The sequence below is a fragment of the Ranitomeya imitator genome, chromosome 6 (assembly GCF_032444005.1).
Source record: "Ranitomeya imitator isolate aRanImi1 chromosome 6, aRanImi1.pri, whole genome shotgun sequence".
Lineage (NCBI taxonomy): Eukaryota > Metazoa > Chordata > Amphibia > Anura > Dendrobatidae > Ranitomeya > Ranitomeya imitator.
In genome coordinates this window covers 4373403-4395601 of record NC_091287.1, presented here as the reverse complement: position 1 = coordinate 4395601, position 22199 = coordinate 4373403, and the positions used below count along the sequence as shown (strand labels likewise).

At 54.6% G+C, this 22199-nt stretch overlaps 1 protein-coding gene across 1 annotated transcript in view; it reads left to right on the top strand.

Annotated features, from left to right (window-relative positions):
• Positions 1 to 22199, top strand: part of LOC138642333 (SCO-spondin-like) — a 410056-nt gene that overhangs the window by 48437 nt on the left and 339420 nt on the right. Inside the window, exon 21 of the mRNA XM_069730432.1 lies at positions 16205 to 16339. Coding sequence (XP_069586533.1) covers positions 16205 to 16339 — 135 coding nt within the window. The remainder of the gene's footprint in view (positions 1 to 16204; positions 16340 to 22199) is intronic.

The window sequence follows — 22199 nt, the reverse complement described above, 5'->3', positions numbered from 1 at the left end:
CCATAGCTGCCCTGTGCTTCCTGCTGCTCCATAGCTGCCCTGTGCTTCCTGCTGCTCCATAGCTGTACTGTGCTTCCTGCTGCTCCATAGCTGCCCTGTGCTTCCTGCTGCTCCATAGCTGTACTGTGCTTCCTGCTCCTCCATAGCTGCTCTGTGCTTCCTGCTGCTCCATAGCTGTACTGTGCTTCCTGCTGCTCCATAGCTGTACTGTGCTTCCTGCTCCTCCATAGCTGCTCTGTGCTTCCTGCTGCTCCATAGCTGCCCTGTGCTTCCTGCTGCTCCATAGCTGCTCTGTGCTTCCTGCTGCTCCATAGCTGCTCTGTGCTTCCTGCTGCTCCATAGCTGCCCTGTGCTTCCTGCTGCTCCAAAGCTGTACTGTGCTTCCTGCTGCTCCATAGCTGCTCTGTGCTTCCTGCTGCTCCATAGCTGTACTGTGCTTCCTGCTGCTCCATAGCTGCCCTGTGCTTCCTGCTGCTCCATAGCTGTACTGTGCTTCCTGCTGCTCCATAGCTGGCCTGTGCTTTCTGCTGCTCCATAGCTGCCCTGTGCTTCCTGCTGCTCCATAGCTGTACTGTGCTTCCTGCTGCTCCAAAGCTGTACTGTGCTTCCTGCTGCTCCATAGCTGCTCTGTGCTTCCTGCTGCTCCATAGCTGCTCTGTGCTTCCTGCTGCTCCATAGCTGCCCTGTGCTTCCTGCTGCTCCAAAGCTGTGCTGTGCTTCCTGCTGTTCCATAGCTGCTCTGTGCTTCCTGCTGCTCCATAGCTGCCCTGTGCTTCCTGCTGCTCCATAGCTGTACTGTGCTTCCTGCTGCTCCATAGCTGCTCTGTGCTTCCTGCTGCTCCATAGCTGCCCTGTGCTTCCTGCTGCTCCATAGCTGTACTGTGCTTCCTGCTGCTCCATAGCTGCCCTGTGCTTCCTGCTGCTCCATAGCTGCCCTGTGCTTCCTGCTGCTCCATAGCTGTACTGTGCTTCCTGCTCCTCCATAGCTGTACTGTGCTTCCTGCTGCTCCAAAGCTGTACTGTGCTTCCTGCTGCTCCATAGCTGTACTGTGCTTCCTGCTGCTCCATAGCTGTACTGTGCTTCCTGCTGCTCCATAGCTGCTCTGTGCTTCCTGCTCCCCCATAGCTGCCCTGTACTTCCTGCTGCTCCATAGCTGCCCTGTGCTTCCTGCTGCTCCATAGCTGCCCTGTGCTTCCTGCTGCTCCATAGCTGTACTGTGCTTCCTGCTGCTCCATAGCTGTACTGTGCTTCCTGCTGCTCCATAGCTGTACTGTGCTTCCTGCTGCTCCATAGCTGCTCTGTGCTTCCTGCTCCCCCATAGCTGCCCTGTGCTTCCGGCTGCTCCATAGCTGTACTGTGCTTCCGGCTGCTCCATAGCTGTACTGTGCTTCCTGCTGCTCCATAGCTGTACTGTGCTTCCTGCTGCTCCATAGCTGTACTGTGCTTCCGGCTGCTCCATAGCTGCCCTGTGCTTCCTGCTGCTCCATAGCTGTACTGTGCTTCCTGCTCCCCCATAGCTGCCCTGTGCTTCCTGCTGCTCCATAGCTGTACTGTGCTTCCTGCTGCTCCATAGCTGTACTGTGCTCCCTGCTCCCCCATAGCTGCCCTGTGCTTCCTGCTCTTCCATAGCTGTACTGTGCTTCCTGCTGCTCCAAAGCTGCCCTGTGCTTCCTGCTGCTCCATAGCTGCCCTGTGCTTCCTGCTGCTCCATAGCTGTACTGTGCTTCCTGCTGCTCCATAGCTGCTCTGTGCTTCCTGCTGCTCCATAGCTGCCCTGTGCTTCCTGCTGCTCCATAGCTGCACTGTGCTTCCTGCTCCTCCATAGCTGTACTGTGCTCCCTGCTGCTCCAAAGCTGTACTGTGCTTCCTGCTGCTCCATAGCTGTACTGTGCTTCCTGCTGCTCCATAGCTGCTCTGTGCTTCCTGCTGCTCCATAGCTGCCCTGTGCTTCCTGCTGCTCCATAGCTGCCCTGTGCTTCCTTCTGCACCATAGCTGTACTGTGCTTCCTGCTGCTCCATAGCTGCCCTGTGCTTCCTGCTGCTCCATAGCTGTACTGTGCTTCCTGCTGCACCATAGTTGCCCTGTGCTTCCTTCTGCACCATAGCTGCCCTGTGCTTCCTGCTGCTCCATAGCTGCCCTGTGCTTCCTGCTGCTCCATAGCTGTACTGTGCTTCCTGCTGCACCATAGCTGCCCTGTGCTTCCTGCTGCTCCATAGCTGCCCTGTGCTTCCTGCTGCACCATAGCTGTACTGTGCTTCCTGCTGCACCATAGCTGCCCTGTGCTTCCTGCTGCTCCATAGCTGCCCTGTGCTTCCTGCTGCACCATAGCTGTACTGTGCTTCCTGCTGCTCCATAGCTGCTCTGTGCTTCCTGCTGCACCATGGTTGCCCTGTGCTTCCTGCTGCTCCATAGCTGCCCTGTGCTTCCTTCTGCACCATAGCTGTACTGTGCTTCCTGCTGCTCCATTGCTGCCCTGTGCTTCCTGCTGCTCCATAGCTGCACTGTGCTTCCTGCTGCTCCATAGCTGCACTGTGCTTCCTGCTGCTCCAGAGCTGCACTGTGCTTCCTGCTGCTCCATAGCTGCCCTGTGCTTCCTGCTGCTCCATAGCTGCACTGTGCTTCCTGCTGCTCCATAGCTGCACTGTGCTTCCTGCTGCTCCAAAGCTGCACTGTGCTTCCTGCTGCTCCATAGCTGCCCTGTGCTTCCTGCTGCTCCATAGCTGCTCTGTGCTTCCTGCTGCTACATAGCTGCCCTGTGCTTCCTGCTGCACCATTGCTGCCCTGTGCTTCCTGCTGCTCCATAGCTGCCCTGTGCTTCCTTCTGCACCATAGCTGTACTGTTCTTCCTGCTGCTCCATAGCTGCACTGTGCTTCCTGCTGCTCCATAGCTGTACTGTGCTTCCTGCTGCTCCATAGCTGCCCTGTGCTTCCTGCTGCTCCATAGCTGTACTGTGCTCCCTGCTGCACCATAGCTGCACTGTGCTTCCTGCTGCTCCATAGTTGTCCTGTGCTTCCTGCTGCACCATAGCTGCCCTGTGCTTCCTGCTGCTCCATAGCTGCACTGTGCTTCCTGCTGCTCCATAGCTGCCCTGTGCTTCCTGCTGCTCCATAGCTGCCCTGTGCTTCCTGCTTCTCCATAGCTGCACTGTGCTTCCTGCTGCTCCATAGCTGCCCTGTGCTTCCTGCTGCTCCATAGCTGTACTGTGCTTCCGGCTGCACCATAGCTGTACTGTGCTTCCTGCTGCTCCATAGCTGCTCTGTGCTTCCTGCTGCTCCATAGCTGCCCTGTGCTTCCTGCTTCTCCATAGATGCCCTGTGCTTCCTGCTGCTCCATAGCTGCCCTGTGCTTCCTGCTGCTCCATAGCTGCCCTGTGCTTCCTGCTGCTCCATAGCTGCACTGTGCTTCCTTCTGCACCATAGCTGCCCTGTGCTTCCTTCTGCACCATAGCTGCCCTGTGCTTCCTGCTGCTCCATAGCTGCCCTGTGCTTCCTGCTGCTCCATAGCTGCCCTGTGCTTCCTGCTGCTCCATAGCTGCTCTGTGCTTCCTGCTGCTCCATAGCTGCCCTGTGCTTCCTGCTGCTCCAAAGCTGTACTGTGCTTCCTGCTGCTCCATAGCTGCTCTGTGCTTCCTGCTGCTCCATAGCTGTACTGTGCTTCCTGCTGCTCCATAGCTGCCCTGTGCTTCCTGCTGCTCCATAGCTGTACTGTGCTTCCTGCTGCTCCATAGCTGCCCTGTGCTTCCTGCTGCTCCATAGCTGCCCTGTGCTTCCTGCTGCTCCATAGCTGCCCTGTGCTTCCTGCTGCTCCATAGCTGCCCTGTGCTTCCTGCTGCTCCATAGCTGTACTGTGCTTCCTGCTGCTCCAAAGCTGTACTGTGCTTCCTGCTGCTCCATAGCTGCTCTGTGCTTCCTGCTGCTCCATAGCTGCTCTGTGCTTCCTGCTGCTCCATAGCTGCCCTGTGCTTCCTGCTGCTCCAAAGCTGTACTGTGCTTCCTGCTGCTCCATAGCTGCTCTGTGCTTCCTGCTGCTCCATAGCTGCCCTGTGCTTCCTGCTGCTCCATAGCTGTACTGTGCTTCCTGCTGCTCCATAGCTGCTCTGTGCTTCCTGCTGCTCAATAGCTGCCCTGTGCATCCTGCTGCTCCAAAGCTGTACTGTGCTTCCTGCTGCTCTATAGCTGCTCTGTGCTTCCTGCTGCTCCATAGCTGCCCTGTGCTTCCTGCTGCTCCATAGCTGCCCTGTGCTTCCTGCTGCTCCATAGCTGCCCTGTGCTTCCTGCTGCTCCATAGCTGTACTGTGCTTCCTGCTGCTCCATAGCTGCCCTGTGCTTCCTGCTGCTCCATAGCTGTACTGTGCTTCCTGCTCCTCCATAGCTGCTCTGTGCTTCCTGCTGCTCCATAGCTGTACTGTGCTTCCTGCTGCTCCATAGCTGTACTGTGCTTCCTGCTCCTCCATAGCTGCTCTGTGCTTCCTGCTGCTCCATAGCTGCCCTGTGCTTCCTGCTGCTCCATAGCTGCTCTGTGCTTCCTGCTGCTCCATAGCTGCTCTGTGCTTCCTGCTGCTCCATAGCTGCCCTGTGCTTCCTGCTGCTCCAAAGCTGTACTGTGCTTCCTGCTGCTCCATAGCTGCTCTGTGCTTCCTGCTGCTCCATAGCTGTACTGTGCTTCCTGCTGCTCCATAGCTGCCCTGTGCTTCCTGCTGCTCCATAGCTGTACTGTGCTTCCTGCTGCTCCATAGCTGCCCTGTGCTTCCTGCTGCTCCATAGCTGCCCTGTGCTTCCTGCTGCTCCATAGCTGTACTGTGCTTCCTGCTGCTCCAAAGCTGTACTGTGCTTCCTGCTGCTCCATAGCTGCTCTGTGCTTCCTGCTGCTCCATAGCTGCCCTGTGCTTCCTGCTGCTCCAAAGCTGTGCTGTGCTTCCTGCTGCTCCATAGCTGCTCTGTGCTTCCTGCTGCTCCATTGCTGCCCTGTGCTTCCTGCTGCTCCATAGCTGTACTGTGCTTCCTGCTGCTCCATAGCTGCTCTGTGCTTCCTGCTGCTCCATAGCTGCCCTGTGCTTCCTGCTGCTCCATAGCTGTACTGTGCTTCCTGCTGCTCCATAGCTGCCCTGTGCTTCCTGCTGCTCCATAGCTGCCCTGTGCTTCCTGCTGCTCCATAGCTGTACTGTGCTTCCTGCTCCTCCATAGCTGTACTGTGCTTCCTGCTGCTCCAAAGCTGTACTGTGCTTCCTGCTGCTCCATAGCTGTACTGTGCTTCCTGCTGCTCCATAGCTGTACTGTGCTTCCTGCTGCTCCATAGCTGCTCTGTGCTTCCTGCTCCCCCATAGCTGCCCTGTACTTCCTGCTGCTCCATAGCTGCCCTGTGCTTCCTGCTGCTCCATAGCTGCCCTGTGCTTCCTGCTGCTCCATAGCTGTACTGTGCTTCCTGCTGCTCCATAGCTGTACTGTGCTTCCTGCTGCTCCATAGCTGTACTGTGCTTCCTGCTGCTCCATAGCTGCTCTGTGCTTCCTGCTCCCCCATAGCTGCCCTGTGCTTCCGGCTGCTCCATAGCTGTACTGTGCTTCCGGCTGCTCTATAGCTGTACTGTGCTTCCTGCTGCTCCATAGCTGTACTGTGCTTCCTGCTGCTCCATAGCTGTACTGTGCTTCCGGCTGCTCCATAGCTGCCCTGTGCTTCCTGCTGCTCCATAGCTGTACTGTGCTTCCTGCTCCCCCATAGCTGCCCTGTGCTTCCTGCTGCTCCATAGCTGTACTGTGCTTCCTGCTGCTCCATAGCTGTACTGTGCTCCCTGCTCCCCCATAGCTGCCCTGTGCTTCCTGCTCCTCCATAGCTGTACTGTGCTTCCTGCTGCTCCAAAGCTGCCCTGTGCTTCCTGCTGCTCCATAGCTGCCCTGTGCTTCCTGCTGCTCCATAGCTGTACTGTGCTTCCTGCTGCTCCATAGCTGCTCTGTGCTTCCTGCTGCTCCATAGCTGCACTGTGCTTCCTGCTCCTCCATAGCTGTACTGTGCTTCCTGCTGCTCCAAAGCTGCCCTGTGCTTCCTGCTGCTCCATAGCTGCCCTGTGCTTCCTGCTGCTCCATAGCTGTACTGTGCTTCCTGCTGCTCCAAAGCTGTACTGTGCTTCCTGCTGCTCCATAGCTGTACTGTGCTTCCTGCTGCTCCATAGCTGCTCTGTGCTTCCTGCTGCTCCATAGCTGCCCTGTGCTTCCTGCTGCTCCATAGCTGCCCTGTGCTTCCTTCTGCACCATAGCTGTACTGTGCTTCCTGCTGCTCCATAGCTGCCCTGTGCTTCCTGCTGCTCCATAGCTGTACTGTGCTTCCTGCTGCACCATAGCTGCACTGTGCTTCCTGCTGCTCCATAGCTGCCCTGTGCTTCCTTCTGCACCATAGCTGCCCTGTGCTTCCTGCTGCTCCATAGCTGCCCTGTGCTTCCTGCTGCTCCATAGCTGTACTGTGCTTCCTGCTGCTCCATAGCTGCTCTGTGCTTCCTGCTGCTCCATAGCTGCCCTGTGCTTCCTGCTGCTCCATAGCTGCCCTGTGCTTCCTGCTGCACCATAGCTGTACTGTGCTTCCTGCTGCTCCATAGCTGCTCTGTGCTTCCTGCTGCACCATGGCTGCCCTGTGCTTCCTGCTGCTCCATAGCTGCCCTGTGCTTCCTTCTGCACCATAGCTGTACTGTGCTTCCTGCTGCTCCATTGCTGCCCTGTGCTTCCTGCTGCTCCATAGCTGCACTGTGCTTCCTGCTGCTCCATAGCTGCACTGTGCTTCCTGCTGCTCCAAAGCTGCACTGTGCTTCCTGCTGCTCCATAGCTGCCCTGTGCTTCCTGCTGCTCCATAGCTGCACTGTGCTTCCTGCTGCTCCATAGCTGCACTGTGCTTCCTGCTGCTCCAAAGCTGCACTGTGCTTCCTGCTGCTCCATAGCTGCCCTGTGCTTCCTGCTGCTCCATAGCTGCTCTGTGCTTCCTGCTGCTACATAGCTGCCCTGTGCTTCCTGCTGCACCATTGCTGCCCTGTGCTTCCTGCTGCTCCATAGCTGCCCTGTGCTTCCTTCTGCACCATAGCTGTACTGTGCTTCCTGCTGCTCCATAGCTGCACTGTGCTTCCTGCTGCTCCATAGCTGTACTGTGCTTCCTGCTGCTCCATAGCTGCCCTGTGCTTCCTGCTGCTCCATAGCTGTACTGTGCTTCCTGCTGCACCATAGCTGCACTGTGCTTCCTGCTGCTCCATAGTTGTCCTGTGCTTCCTGCTGCACCATAGCTGCCCTGTGCTTCCTGCTGCTCCATAGCTGCACTGTGCTTCCTGCTGCTCCATAGCTGCCCTGTGCTTCCTGCTGCTCCATAGCTGCCCTGTGCTTCCTGCTTCTCCATAGCTGCACTGTGCTTCCTGCTGCTCCATAGCTGCCCTGTGCTTCCTGCTGCTCCATAGCTGTACTGTGCTTCCGGCTGCACCATAGCTGTACTGTGCTTCCTGCTGCTCCATAGCTGCTCTGTGCTTCCTGCTGCTCCATAGCTGCCCTGTGCTTCCTGCTTCTCCATAGATGCCCTGTGCTTCCTGCTGCTCCATAGCTGCCCTGTGCTTCCTGCTGCTCCATAGCTGCCCTGTGCTTCCTGCTGCTCCATAGCTGCACTGTGCTTCCTTCTGCACCATAGCTGCCCTGTGCTTCCTTCTGCACCATAGCTGCCCTGTGCTTCCTGCTGCTCCATAGCTGCCCTGTGCTTCCTGCTGCTCCATAGCTGCCCTGTGCTTCCTGCTGCTCCATAGCTGCTCTGTGCTTCCTGCTGCTCCATAGCTGCCCTGTGCTTCCTGCTGCTCCAAAGCTGTACTGTGCTTCCTGCTGCTCCATAGCTGCTCTGTGCTTCCTGCTGCTCCATAGCTGTACTGTGCTTCCTGCTGCTCCATAGCTGCCCTGTGCTTCCTGCTGCTCCATAGCTGTACTGTGCTTCCTGCTGCTCCATAGCTGCCCTGTGCTTCCTGCTGCTCCATAGCTGCCCTGTGCTTCCTGCTGCTCCATAGCTGCCCTGTGCTTCCTGCTGCTCCATAGCTGCCCTGTGCTTCCTGCTGCTCCATAGCTGCACTGTGCTTCCTGCTGCTCCATAGCTGCACTGTGCTTCCTGCTGCTCCAAAGCTGCACTGTGCTTCCTGCTGCTCCATAGCTGCCCTGTGCTTCCTGCTGCTCCATAGCTGCACTGTGCTTCCTGCTGCTCCATAGCTGCACTGTGCTTCCTGCTGCTCCAAAGCTGTACTGTGCTTCCTGCTGCTCCATAGCTGCCCTGTGCTTCCTGCTGCTCCATAGCTGCTCTGTGCTTCCTGCTGCTACATAGCTGCCCTGTGCTTCCTGCTGCACCATTGCTGCCCTGTGCTTCCTGCTGCTCCATAGCTGCCCTGTGCTTCCTTCTGCACCATAGCTGTACTGTGCTTCCTGCTGCTCCATAGCTGCACTGTGCTTCCTGCTGCTCCATAGCTGTACTGTGCTTCCTGCTGCTCCATAGCTGCCCTGTGCTTCCTGCTGCTCCATAGCTGTACTGTGCTTCCTGCTGCACCATAGCTGCACTGTGCTTCCTGCTGCTCCATAGTTGTCCTGTGCTTCCTGCTGCACCATAGCTGCCCTGTGCTTCCTGCTGCTCCATAGCTGCACTGTGCTTCCTGCTGCTCCATAGCTGCCCTGTGCTTCCTGCTGCTCCATAGCTGCCCTGTGCTTCCTGCTTCTCCATAGCTGCACTGTGCTTCCTGCTGCTCCATAGCTGCCCTGTGCTTCCTGCTGCTCCATAGCTGTACTGTGCTTCCGGCTGCACCATAGCTGTACTGTGCTTCCTGCTGCTCCATAGCTGCTCTGTGCTTCCTGCTGCTCCATAGCTGCCCTGTGCTTCCTGCTTCTCCATAGATGCCCTGTGCTTCCTGCTGCTCCATAGCTGCCCTGTGCTTCCTGCTGCTCCATAGCTGCCCTGTGCTTCCTGCTGCTCCATAGCTGCACTGTGCTTCCTTCTGCACCATAGCTGCCCTGTGCTTCCTTCTGCACCATAGCTGCCCTGTGCTTCCTGCTGCTCCATAGCTGCCCTGTGCTTCCTGCTGCTCCATAGCTGCCCTGTGCTTCCTGCTGCTCCATAACTGCTCTGTGCTTCCTGCTGCTCCATAGCTGCCCTGTGCTTCCTGCTGCTCCAAAGCTGTACTGTGCTTCCTGCTGCTCCATAGCTGCTCTGTGCTTCCTGCTGCTCCATAGCTGTACTGTGCTTCCTGCTGCTCCATAGCTGCCCTGTGCTTCCTGCTGCTCCATAGCTGTACTGTGCTTCCTGCTGCTCCATAGCTGCCCTGTGCTTCCTGCTGCTCCATAGCTGCCCTGTGCTTCCTGCTTCTCCATAGCTGCCCTGTGCTTCCTGCTGCTCCATAGCTGCCCTGTGCTTCCTGCTGCTCCATAGCTGTACTGTGCTTCCTGCTGCTCCAAAGCTGTACTGTGCTTCCTGCTGCTCCATAGCTGCTCTGTGCTTCCTGCTGCTCCATAGCTGCTCTGTGCTTCCTGCTGCTCCATAGCTGCCCTGTGCTTCCTGCTGCTCCAAAGTTGTACTGTGCTTCCTGCTGCTCCATAGCTGCTCTGTGCTTCCTGCTGCTCCATAGCTGCCCTGTGCTTCCTGCTGCTCCATAGCTGTACTGTGCTTCCTGCTGCTCCATAGCTGCCCTGTGCTTCCTGCTGCTCCATAGCTGCCCTGTGCTTCCTGCTGCTCCATAGCTGCCCTGTGCTTCCTGCTGCTCCATAGCTGTACTGTGCTTCCTGCTGCTCCATAGCTGCCCTGTGCTTCCTGCTGCTCCATAGCTGTACTGTGCTTCCTGCTCCTCCATAGCTGCTCTGTGCTTCCTGCTGCTCCATAGCTGTACTGTGCTTCCTGCTGCTCCATAGCTGTACTGTGCTTCCTGCTCCTCCATAGCTGCTCTGTGCTTCCTGCTGCTCCATAGCTGCCCTGTGCTTCCTGCTGCTCCATAGCTGCTCTGTGCTTCCTGCTGCTCCATAGCTGCTCTGTGCTTCCTGCTGCTCCATAGCTGCCCTGTGCTTCCTGCTGCTCCAAAGCTGTACTGTGCTTCCTGCTGCTCCATAGCTGCTCTGTGCTTCCTGCTGCTCCATAGCTGTACTGTGCTTCCTGCTGCTCCATAGCTGCCCTGTGCTTCCTGCTGCTCCATAGCTGTACTGTGCTTCCTGCTGCTCCATAGCTGCCCTGTGCTTCCTGCTGCTCCATAGCTGCCCTGTGCTTCCTGCTGCTCCATAGCTGTACTGTGCTTCCTGCTGCTCCAAAGCTGTACTGTGCTTCCTGCTGCTCCATAGCTGCTCTGTGCTTCCTGCTGCTCCATAGCTGCTCTGTGCTTCCTGCTGCTCCATAGCTGCCCTGTGCTTCCTGCTGCTCCATAGCTGTACTGTGCTTCCTGCTGCTCCATAGCTGCTCTGTGCTTCCTGCTGCTCCATAGCTGCCCTGTGCTTCCTGCTGCTCCATAGCTGTACTGTGCTTCCTGCTGCTCCATAGCTGCCCTGTGCGTCCTGCTGCTCCATAGCTGCCCTGTGCTTCCTGCTGCTCCATAGCTGCCCTGTGCTTCCTGCTCCTCCATAGCTGTACTGTGCTTCCTGCTGCTCCAAAGCTGTACTGTGCTTCCTGCTGCTCCATAGCTGTACTGTGCTTCCTGCTGCTCCATAGCTGTACTGTGCTTCCTGCTGCTCCATAGCTGCTCTGTGCTTCCTGCTCCCCCATAGCTGCCCTGTACTTCCTGCTGCTCCATAGCTGCCCTGTGCTTCCTGCTGCTCCATAGCTGCCCTGTGCTTCCTGCTGCTCCATAGCTGTACTGTGCTTCCTGCTGCTCCATAGCTGTACTGTGCTTCCTGCTGCTCCATAGCTGTACTGTGCTTCCTGCTGCTCCATAGCTGCTCTGTGCTTCCTGCTCCCCCATAGCTGCCCTGTGCTTCCGGCTGCTCCATAGCTGTACTGTGCTTCCGGCTGCTCCATAGCTGTACTGTGCTTCCTGCTGCTCCATAGCTGTACTGTGCTTCCTGCTGCTCCATAGCTGTACTGTGCTTCCGGCTGCTCCATAGCTGCCCTGTGCTTCCTGCTGCTCCATAGCTGTACTGTGCTTCCTGCTCCCCCATAGCTGCCCTGTGCTTCCTGCTGCTCCATAGCTGTACTGTGCTTCCTGCTGCTCCATAGCTGTACTGTGCTCCCTGCTCCCCCATAGCTACCCTGTGCTTCCTGCTCCTCCATAGCTGTACTGTGCTTCCTGCTGCTCCAAAGCTGTACTGTGCTTCCTGCTGCTCCATAGCTGTACTGTGCTTCCTGCTGCTCCATAGCTGCTCTGTGCTTCCTGCTGCTCCATAGCTGCCCTGTGCTTCCTGCTGCTCCATAGCTGCCCTGTGCTTCCTTCTGCACCATAGCTGTACTGTGCTTCCTGCTGCTCCATAGCTGCCCTGTGCTTCCTGCTGCTCCATAGCTGTACTGTGCTTCCTGCTGCACCATAGCTGCACTGTGCTTCCTGCTGCTCCATAGCTGCCCTGTGCTTCCTTCTGCACCATAGCTGCCCTGTGCTTCCTGCTGCTCCATAGCTGCCCTGTGCTTCCTGCTGCTCCATAGCTGTACTGTGCTTCCTGCTGCTCCATAGCTGCTCTGTGCTTCCTGCTGCTCCATAGCTGCCCTGTGCTTCCTGCTGCTCCATAGCTGCCCTGTGCTTCCTGCTGCACCATAGCTGTACTGTGCTTCCTGCTGCTCCATAGCTGCTCTGTGCTTCCTGCTGCACCATGGCTGCCCTGTGCTTCCTGCTGCTCCATAGCTGCCCTGTGCTTCCTTCTGCACCATAGCTGTACTGTGCTTCCTGCTGCTCCATAGCTGCCCTGTGCTTCCTGCTGCTCCAAAGCTGTACTGTGCTTCCTGCTGCTCCATAGCTGAACTGTGCTTCCTGCTGCTCCATAGCTGTACTGTGCTTCCTGCTGCTCCATAGCTGCCCTGTGCTTCCTGCTGCTCCATAGCTGTACTGTGCTTCCTGCTGCTCCATAGCTGTACTGTGCTTCCTGCTGCTCCATAGCTGCCCTGTGCTTCCTGCTGCTCCATAGCTGCCCTGTGCTTCCTGCTGCTCCAAAGCTGTACTGTGCTTCCTGCTGCTCCATAGCTGTACTGTGCTTCCTGCTGCACCATAGCTGCACTGTGCTTCCTGCTGCTCCATAGTTGTCCTGTGCTTCCTGCTGCACCATAGCTGCCCTGTGCTTCCTGCTGCTCCATAGCTGCACTGTGCTTCCTGCTGCTCCATAGCTGCCCTGTGCTTCCTGCTGCTCCATAGCTGCCCTGTGCTTCCTGCTTCTCCATAGCTGCACTGTGCTTCCTGCTGCTCCATAGCTGCCCTGTGCTTCCTGCTGCTCCATAGCTGTACTGTGCTTCCGGCTGCACCATAGCTGTACTGTGCTTCCTGCTGCTCCATAGCTGCCCTGTGCTTCCTGCTGCTCCATAGCTGCTCTGTGCTTCCTGCTGCTCCATAGCTGCCCTGTGCTTCCTGCTGCTCCATAGATGCCCTGTGCTTCCTGCTGCTCCATAGCTGCCCTGTGCTTCCTGCTGCTCCATAGCTGCCCTGTGCTTCCTGCTGCTCCATAGCTGTACTGTGCTCCCTGCTCCCCCATAGCTGCCCTGTGCTTCCTGCTCCTCCATAGCTGTACTGTGCTTCCTGCTGCTCCATAGCTGTACTGTGCTTCCTGCTGCTCCAAAGCTGTACTGTGCTTCCTACTGCTCCATAGCTGTACTGTGCTTCCTGCTGCTCCATAGCTGCTCTGTGCTTCCTGCTGCTCCAAAGCTGTACTGTGCTTCCTGCTGCTCCATAGCTGCCCTGTGCTTCCTGCTGCTCCATAGCTGCACTGTGCTTCCTGCTGCTCCATAGCTGCACTGTGCTTCCTGCTGCTCCATAGCTGCCCTGTGCTTCCTGCTGCTCCATAGCTGTACTGTGCTTCCTGCTGCACCATAGCTGTACTGTGCTTCCTGCTGCTCCATAGCTGTACTGTGCTTCCTGCTGCTCCATAGCTGCTCTGTGCTTCCTGCTGCTCCATAGCTGCCCTGTGCTTCCTTCTGCTCCAAAGCTGCTCTGTGCTTCCTGCTGCTCCATAGCTGCCCTGTGCTTCCTGCTGCTCCATAGCTGTACTGTGCTTCCTGCTGCTCCATAGCTGCCCTGTGCTTCCTGCTGCTCCATAGCTGTACTGTGCTTCCTACTGCTCCATAGCTGTACTGTGCTTCCTGCTGCTCCATAGCTGCTCTGTGCTTCCTGCTGCTCCAAAGCTGTACTGTGCTTCCTGCTGCTCCATAGCTGCCCTGTGCTTCCTGCTGCTCCATAGCTGCACTGTGCTTCCTGCTGCTCCATAGCTGCACTGTGCTTCCTGCTGCTCCATAGCTGCCCTGTGCTTCCTGCTGCTCCATAGCTGCTCTGTGCTTCCTGCTGCTCCATAGCTGCACTGTGCTTCCTGCTGCTCCATAGCTGCACTGTGCTTCCTGCTGCTCCAAAGCTGTACTGTGCTTCCTGCTGCTCCATAGCTGTACTGTGCTTCCTGCTGCACCATAGCTGTCCTGTGCTTCCTGCTGCACCATAGCTGCCCTGTGCTTCCTGCTGCTCCATAGCTGCACTGTGCTTCCTGCTGCACTATTGCTGCCCTGTGCTTCCTGCTGCACCATTGCTGCCCTGTGCTTCCTGCTGCTCCATAGCTGCCCTGTGCTTCCTGCTGCACCTTTGCTGCCCTGTGCTTCCTGCTGCTCCATAGCTGCCCTGTGCTTCCTGCTGCTCCATAGCTGCCCTGTGCTTCCTGCTGCTCCATAGCTGCCCTGTGCTTCCTGCTGCTCCATAGCTGCCCTGTGCTTCCTGCTGCTCCATAGCTGCTCTGTGCTTCCTACTGCTCCATAGCTGTACTGTGCTTCCTGCTGCACCATAGCTGCACTGTGCTTCCTGCTGCTCCATAGCTGTACTGTGCTTCCTACTGCTCCATAGCTGTACTGTGCATCCTGCTGCACCATAGCTGCACTGTGCTTCCTGCTGCTCCATAGCTGCCCTGTGCTTCCTGCTGCTCCATAGCTGCACTGTGCTTCCTGCTGCTCCATAGCTGTACTGTGCTTCCTGCTGCACCATAGCTGTCCTGTGCTTCCTGCTGCACCATAGCTGCCCTGTGCTTCCTGCTGCTCCATAGCTGCACTGTGCTTCCTGCTGCACTATTGCTGCCCTGTGCTTCCTGCTGCACCATTGCTGCCCTGTGCTTCCTGCTGCTCCATAGCTGCCCTGTGCTTCCTGCTGCACCTTTGCTGCCCTGTGCTTCCTGCTGCTCCATAGCTGCCCTGTGCTTCCTGCTGCTCCATAGCTGCCCTGTGCTTCCTGCTGCTCCATAGCTGCCCTGTGCTTCCTGCTGCTCCATAGCTGCCCTGTGCTTCCTGCTGCTCCATAGCTGCTCTGTGCTTCCTGCTGCACCATAGCTGTACTGTGCTTCCTGCTGCTCCATAGCTGTACTGTGCTTCCTGCTGCACCATAGCTGCCCTGTGCTTCCTGTTGCTCCATAGCTGCCCTGTGCTTCCTGCTGCTCCATAGCTGCACTGTGCTTCCTGCTGCTCCATAGCTGCACTGTGCTTCCTGCTGCACCATAGCTGCACTGTGCTTCCTGCTGCACCATAGCTGCCCTGTGCTTCCTGCTGCTCCATAGCTGTACTGTGCTTCCTGCTGCTCCATAGCTGCCCTGTGCTTCCTGCTAATCCATAGCTGCCCTGTGCTTCCTGCTGCTCCATAGCTGCCCTGTGCTTCCTGCTGCACCATAGCTGTACTGTGCTTCCTGCTGCTCCATAGCTGTATTGTGCTTCCTGCTGCTCCATAGCTGCCCTGTACTTCCTGCTGCTCCATAGCTGCCCTGTACTTCCTGCTGCTCCATAGCTGCCCTGTGCTTCCTGCTGCTCCATAGCTGCTCTGTGCTTCGTGCTGCACCATAGCTGCCCTGTGCTTCCTGCTGCACCATAGCTGTTCTGTGCTTCCTGCTGCTCCATAGCTGGTCTGTACTTCCTGCTGCTCCATAGCTGCCCTGTACTTCCTGCTGCACCATTGCTGCCCTGTGCTTCCTGCTGCACCATAGCTGTACTGTGCTTCCTGCTGCACCATTGCTGCCCTGTACTTCCTGCTGCTCCATAGCTGCCCTGTACTTCCTGCTGCACCATTGCTGCCCTGTGCTTCCTGCTGCTCCATAGCTGCACTGTGCTTCCTGCTGCTCCATAGCTGCCCTGTACTTCCTGCTGCTCCATAGCTGCCCTGTACTTCCTGCTGCTCCATAGCTGCTCTGTACTTCCTGCTGCACCATTGCTGCCCTGTGCTTCCTGCTGCTCCATAGCTGCACTGTGCTTCCTGCTGCTCCATAGCTGTACTGTACTTCCTGCTGCTCCCTAGCTGCCCTGTACTTCCTGCTGCACCTTTGCTGCCCTGTACTTCCTGCTGCTCCATAGCTGCCCTGTGCTTCCTGCTGCACCATAGCTGTACTGTACTTCCTGCTGCTCCCTAGCTGCCCTGTACTTCCTGCTGCACCATTGCTGCCCTGTACTTCCTGCTGCTCCATAGCTGCCCTGTGCTTCCTGCTGCACCATTGCTGCCCTGTACTTCCTGCTGCACCATAGCTGCCCTGTACTTCCTGCTGCACCATAGCTGTACTGTGCTTCCTGCTGCTCCATAGCTGCTCTGTACTTCCTGCTGCACCATTGCTGCCCTGTGCTTCCTGCTGCTCCATAGCTGCCCTGTGCTTCCTGCTGCTCCATAGCTGCCCTGTGCTTCCTGCTGCACCATTGCTGCTCTGTACTTCCTGCTGCACCATTGCTGCACTGTGCTTCCTGCTGCACCATTGCTGCTCTGTACTTCCTGCTTCACCTTTGCTGCCCTGTACTTCCTGCTGCACCTTTGCTGCCCTGTACTTCCTGCTGCACCTTTGCTGCCCTGTACTTCCTGCTGCACCTTTGCTGCTCTGTGCTTCCTGCTGCTGGGTTTTCGCTCTGGGCTCCCGCTCTATCCCTCACCTCTCTGGGCCGCAGATGGGGACAATCTTGGGTTTTGGCATCTGTGCTTTCTCATGTGAGGTCGGATACATAGGGGTCAGTGCTATAAGTGAGCGGGGGAGGGAGGCATTGAGGCACCGGCTGCCCCCACAGTCGGGTTTTACTGACTGAACCCTTATTATGTATCTTCCCCTGTCCACAGGTCAGGAGGTGACGGTGAACGGTGCAGCTGTGCGACTTCCCAAGGTCTATAGTGGGAATGGGATCATCCTGGATCAGGTCGGGTTATTCACCGTCCTCATCGCACACATGGGATTGACCATTCTGTGGGATGGAGGTAAGAACACGATGTGTCCAAAGGCCTAATAATCTGGTAATACCCTTAACCCCTTCTCCATGGGTCTTCACCATTTTCACCAGTGATGTGCACTGTGCTGTGTGACAGTTCATACAACGGCCACTGGGGGCAGACTCTAAACACTTCTTGTTCACTAGATCTCACTTTCTGTTGTGCTGTAAAGACTGAATGCTGTAATCTTATCACACAGACAGGGGATGGGAGAAGAGATCAGTGGATCCATCCTAACAGACTTGAATCTCCTGAAATTCAGGTCTCCATGAATTTGAAAACTTTGCGATTTGAATCATGAGAATAATAAAATGCTTTATGCAAATTCACACACTGCTAAAGACTCAGAGAGTGGGCAAATGATGTGAGGCTCAGCCATGCGGGCTTCTCCATAATGCACTGCAGCTATGGCATCACATGGTCTTGCACAGCCAATCATGAGGGACTATCTCAGGGCCTATAAAAGATGAGGGCTACCCTTGCAGCGCCATTTTAGGACTGTTCCAGCGTAGGGATAGGAGGTCAGAGCGCACAGCTCATTCCACATCTGGATAGAAAAGGGCCTAGTCTGATTGTGCTGTACTGCCGCAGTGCCGGAGCAGATGGAAAATGGGAGAGGTAGTCTCTCTTGGTGGACAATAATTAGTGATGAGCGAATATACTCGTTACTCAAGATTTCCCCAGCACGCTCGGGGGTCCTCCGAGTATTTTTACTGCTCGGAGATTTAGTTTTTCTTGCCGCAGCTGAATGATTTACATCTGTTAGCCAGCATAAGTACATGTGGGGGTTGCCTGGTTGCTAGAGAATCCCCACATGTAATCATGCTGGCTAACAGATGTAAATCTGTAACAACCCTGCCGGCATCACTGCATGGCCTTCCATTCCCCACCTGCCTGTTACATCTACTCACTCACCCAGTGCCATGCTGTGAGATCTGTCTGCTGCTGGTTCCATTTCATGTGCTTCATGGCGGCCTGCTCTGTGTACACTTCCTGGCTGTGTGCATAGGGGGGCGGCGCCAGCCACTCCGGATTCTTATTGAGACTGTGTGCACCTCCCTAAGGTGCTTCTGGCCAATAGCCTTGAGGCCTCTGATACTTAAGGCATCCTCACCCATTGGAGGACGCCTGAGCAAACTATTCCCCTCAGTTGGCATTTGTTACTGAGCTGCCAGGTCGTGTGTTTCCTGTCTCTGAGGGCTGCACTATTGCAGGCCTTCATCTGTGTTCTGTTTGTGTATCCGTGTCCTTTCCTGTCTGTACTCTGGTCTATGTCCGTCCCTGCTCCTTCTTTGTCATTAGTCATTTCCCACTCTGCTGTGTGGACCTCCGCCTTATCTTTCTGCTCTGTTCGCCACTATCTGTGGTTCTGCTTCTCTCTGCTCAGTTCTACCACAACCTGTGGTTCTGTGTCTCTCAGCTTTTCTCTCAGCTCTGCTCTCTGTAACTTTACTCTGCACTCTGACCTTGCTTTACACTCTGTGGCATTACTCTGCGGCTCTGCTCTCGGTCGGCGGCTCCGCTCCTTGCAGTTCTACGTCTTTTGCTCTTGGCATTATCTCCTGCGGTTCTGGCTCTTGGTTCCGTCTCCGCTCTTGGCTCCTCCTCCAGCGTTTCTGCTCTTGGCTCCGCCTCTAGCATCTCCGCTCTTGGCTCCGCCTCCAGCGTTTCTGCTCTTGGCTCCGCCTCCAGCGTCTCCGCCTCCAGCGTCTCCGCTCTTGGCTCCGCCTCCAGCATCTCCGCTCTTGGCTCCGCCCCCTGCGGCTCCGTCCTTGGCTCTGCCTTCTTCTCTGCTCTTAGCTCTGCCTCCTCCTTCTCTGCTCATAGCTTTTAGCTCCACCTCCTACTCTTACTCCGCCTCCTGCAATTCAGTATTGCTTCCAATCTTGCTCTATCTTTATTCTGCAACTTTCCCTACAGGTCTCTACCTGTTCCTTTATATTCTCCAGTCTGAACAGGTTCTTACCTGTTTCCACACATCCATCTGAATACCAGTTCCTACCAGAGTATCAGCCCTGTCTGCCTGAGTGCCAGCCGCGCCTGTCTGCCTGCCTGTATCTCCGTCAAGCCAGTCCGCCCGTCTGCCTGCCTGTATCTCCGTCAAGCCAGTCCGCCCGTCTGGGCCTCCGCCATACCTGTCTGTCAGCCAGTGTCACAGCCGTGCCTTCATGCCCGTGTCTTGTCCCCGGTGGGATCAGCATCCACAGTCCGACTCCACCCTGGAGTGGCACCTGGTAGCTTCCTACCGCACAAGTCTGACCTCACCATCCGAGGCTCCAGCGAACACCTAGGAAGCTACTTAGTTACGCCCCTTCCAGGGAAGTTCGGTCTGTGGTCCAGTGGGGCCACAAACCCGTATGCCCGCGCCAACCAGTCTCGGCGCCAGCGTTACAAAATCATTCAGCTGAGGTGATGAAAACTAAATCTCCGAACACTAACAAATACTCGGAGGACCCCCGAGCGTGCTCGAGAAATCTCGAGTAACAAGTATATTCGCTCATCACTAGATTCAAGTGATAGGGATGATATAGAAAATCCAGCAAAAATCCAGTCATCACAGGTGATACAAATAAAGCAAATATACAAAGTCACAAATAAAAGAGATAAAGATAAGATGTAAAAGGCGTAAATGTGGCCCCCGAAGATGGGAGACGGATCTCACGTGTAGAAGGGTGCAGACATGGGGGCCGCACATGCCCTCCTGTATTAGACCTCGTTCACACGTTATTTGCTCAGTATTTTTACCTCAGTATTTGTAAGATAAATTGGCAGCCTGATAAATCCCCAGCCAACAGGAAGCCCTCCCCCTGCCAGTATACATTAGCTCACACATACACATAATAGACAGGTCATGTGACTGACAGCTGCCGTATTTCCTATATGGTACATTTGTTGCTCTTGTAGTTTGTCTGCTTATTAATCAGATTTTTATTTTTGAAGGCTAATACCAGACTTGTGTGTGTTTTAGGGCGAGTTTCGTTTGTCAAGTTGTGTGTGTTGAGTTGTGTGTGGCGACATGCATGTAGCGACTTTTGTGAGATGAGTTTTGTGTAGCAACATGCGTGTAGCAACTTTTTGTGTGTTGAGTTTCATGTGACAGGTTAGTGTAGCAAGTTGTGTGCAGCAAGTTTTGCGCATGGCGAGTTTTGCGCGTGGCGAGTTTTATGTGTGGTGCCTTTTCAGTATGTGCAAGTTTTGTGTGAGGCAACTTTTGCATGTGTTGCAACTTTTGTGCATGTGGCAATTTTACCGCGTGTGCAAGCTTTGCGTGTGGCAAGTTTTCCATGAGGTGAGTTTTGCACGTGTGGTGAGTTTTGCGTGAGCCTAGTTTTGCGCGTGGCGAGTTTTGCGCGTGGCGAGTTTTGAGCGGAGACTTTTGTGTTTCGACTTTTATGTAGCGAGGTTGGTGTATGTGTGGTGAAATGTGTGCTAAGGGTGGTATATGCGTTCAAGCACGTTGTAGTGTATGGTGCATTTTGTGTGTGTGTTCATATCCCCGTGTGTGGTGAGTATCTCATGTCGGGGCCCCACCTTAGCAGCTGTACGGTGTATACTCTTTGGCGCCATCGCTCTCATTCTTTAAGTCCTCCTTGTTCCCATCTGGCAGCTGTTAATTTGCCTCCAACACTTTTCCTTTCACTTTTTCCCCACTATGTAGATAGGGGCAAAATTTTTTGGTGAATGGGAAACCGCGGGGTTAAAATTTCGCCTCACAACATAGCCTATGACGCTCTCGGGGTCGAGACGTGTGACTGTGTAAAATTTTGTGGCTGTAGCTGCAACGGTGCAGATGCCAATCCCGGACATACATACATACATACATACACACATACACACACACATTCAGCTTTATATATTAGATGAGCTGCAGCTGTTTAGTCACTCGGTGTGGTATATAGAGAGGTTCTGCAGCTGTTTAATCAGTTAGTGAGATTTATACATAAGTGCTAAATCTGCATAATCAGAGACATATAAAGGGAGGTTCTGTGGCTGTATAGTCACTCAGTGTCATATCTAGGGAAGTGCTGCGGCTGTATAATAAGTTAGTGAGATATACAGGGAAGTGCTGCAGATGTATAATCAGTTATTGAGATATACAGGGAAGTGCTGCGGCTGTATAATCAGTTAGTGAGATATACAGGGAAGTGCTGCGGCTGTATAATCAGTTAGTGAGATATACAGGGAAGTGCTGCAGTTGTATAATCAGTTAGTGAGATATACAGGGAAGTGCTGCAGTTGTATAATCAGTTAGTGAGATATACAGGGAAGTGCTGCTGCTGTATAATCAGTTACTGAGATATACAGGGAAGTGCTGAAGTTGTATAATCAGTTATTGAGCTATACAGGGAAGTGCTGCGGCTGTATAATCAGTTAGTGAGATATACAGGGAAGTGCTGAAGTTGTATAATCAGTTAGTGAGATATACAGGGAAGTGCTGCAGTTGTATAATCAGTTATTGAGATATACAGGGAAGTGCTGCGGCTGTATAATCAGTTAGTGAGATATACAGGGAAGTGCTGAAGTTGTATAATCAGTTAGTGAGATATACAGGGAAGTGCTGCAGTTGTATAATCAGTTAGTGAGATATACAGGGAAGTGCTGCAGCTGTATCATCAGTTAGTGAGATATCTAGGGAAGTGCTGCTGCTGTATAATCAGTTGGTGAGATATATTGGGAGTGCTGCAGTTGTATAATCAGTTACTGAGATATACAGGGAAGTGCTGCAGTTGTATAATCAGTTGGTGAGATATACTGGGGAGTGCTGCGGCTGTATAATCAGTGAGATATACAGGGAAGTGCTGCTGCAGATGTATAATCAGTTAGTGAGATATCTAGGGAAGTGCTGCAGATGTATAATCAGTTACTGAGATATACAGGGAAGTGCTGCGGCTGTATAATCAGTGAGATATACAGGGAAGTGCTGCGGCTGTATAATCAGTTAGTGAGATATCTAGGGAAGTGCTGCAGTTGTATAATCAGTTAGTGAGATATACAGGGAAGTGCTGCGGCTGTATAATCAGTTACTGAGATATACAGGGAAGTGCTGCGGCTGTATAATCAGTTACTGAGATGTACCGGGAAGTGCTGCGGCTGTATAATCAGTTAGTGAGATATACAGGGAAGTGCTGCGGCTGTATAATCAGTTACTGAGATATACAGGGAAGTGCTGCGGCTGTATAATCAGTTAGTGAGATATACAGGGAAGTGATGCGGCTGTATAATCAGTGAGATATACCGGGAAGTGCTGCGGCTGTATAATCAGTTACTGAGATATACAGGGAAGTGCTGCGGCTGTATAATCAGTTACTGAGATATACAAGGAAGTGCTGCGGCTGTATAATCAGTTACTGGGATATACAGGGAAGTGATGCGGCTGTATAATCAGTGAGATATACCGGGAAGTGCTGCGGCTGTATAATCAGTTACTGAGATATACAGGGAAGTGCTGCGGCTGTATAATCCGTGAGATATACAGGGAAGTGCTGCGGCTGTATAATCGGTTAGTGAGATATACAGGGAAGTGCTGCGGCTGTATAATCAGTTACTGAGATGCACAGGGAAGTGCTGCGGCGGTATAATCAGTTACTGAGATGTACAGGGAAGTGCTGCGGCTGTATAATCAGTTAGTGAGATATACAGGGAAGTGCTGCTGCTGTATAATCAGTTACTGAGATGTACAGGGAAGTGCTGCAGTTGTATAATCAGTTAGTGAGATATCTAGGGAAGTGCTGCTGCTGTATAATCAGTTACTGAGATTGTACAGGGAAGTGCTGCAGTTGTATAATCAGTTACTGAGATTGTACAGGGAAGTGATGCGGCTGTATAATCAGTGAGATGTACAGGGAAG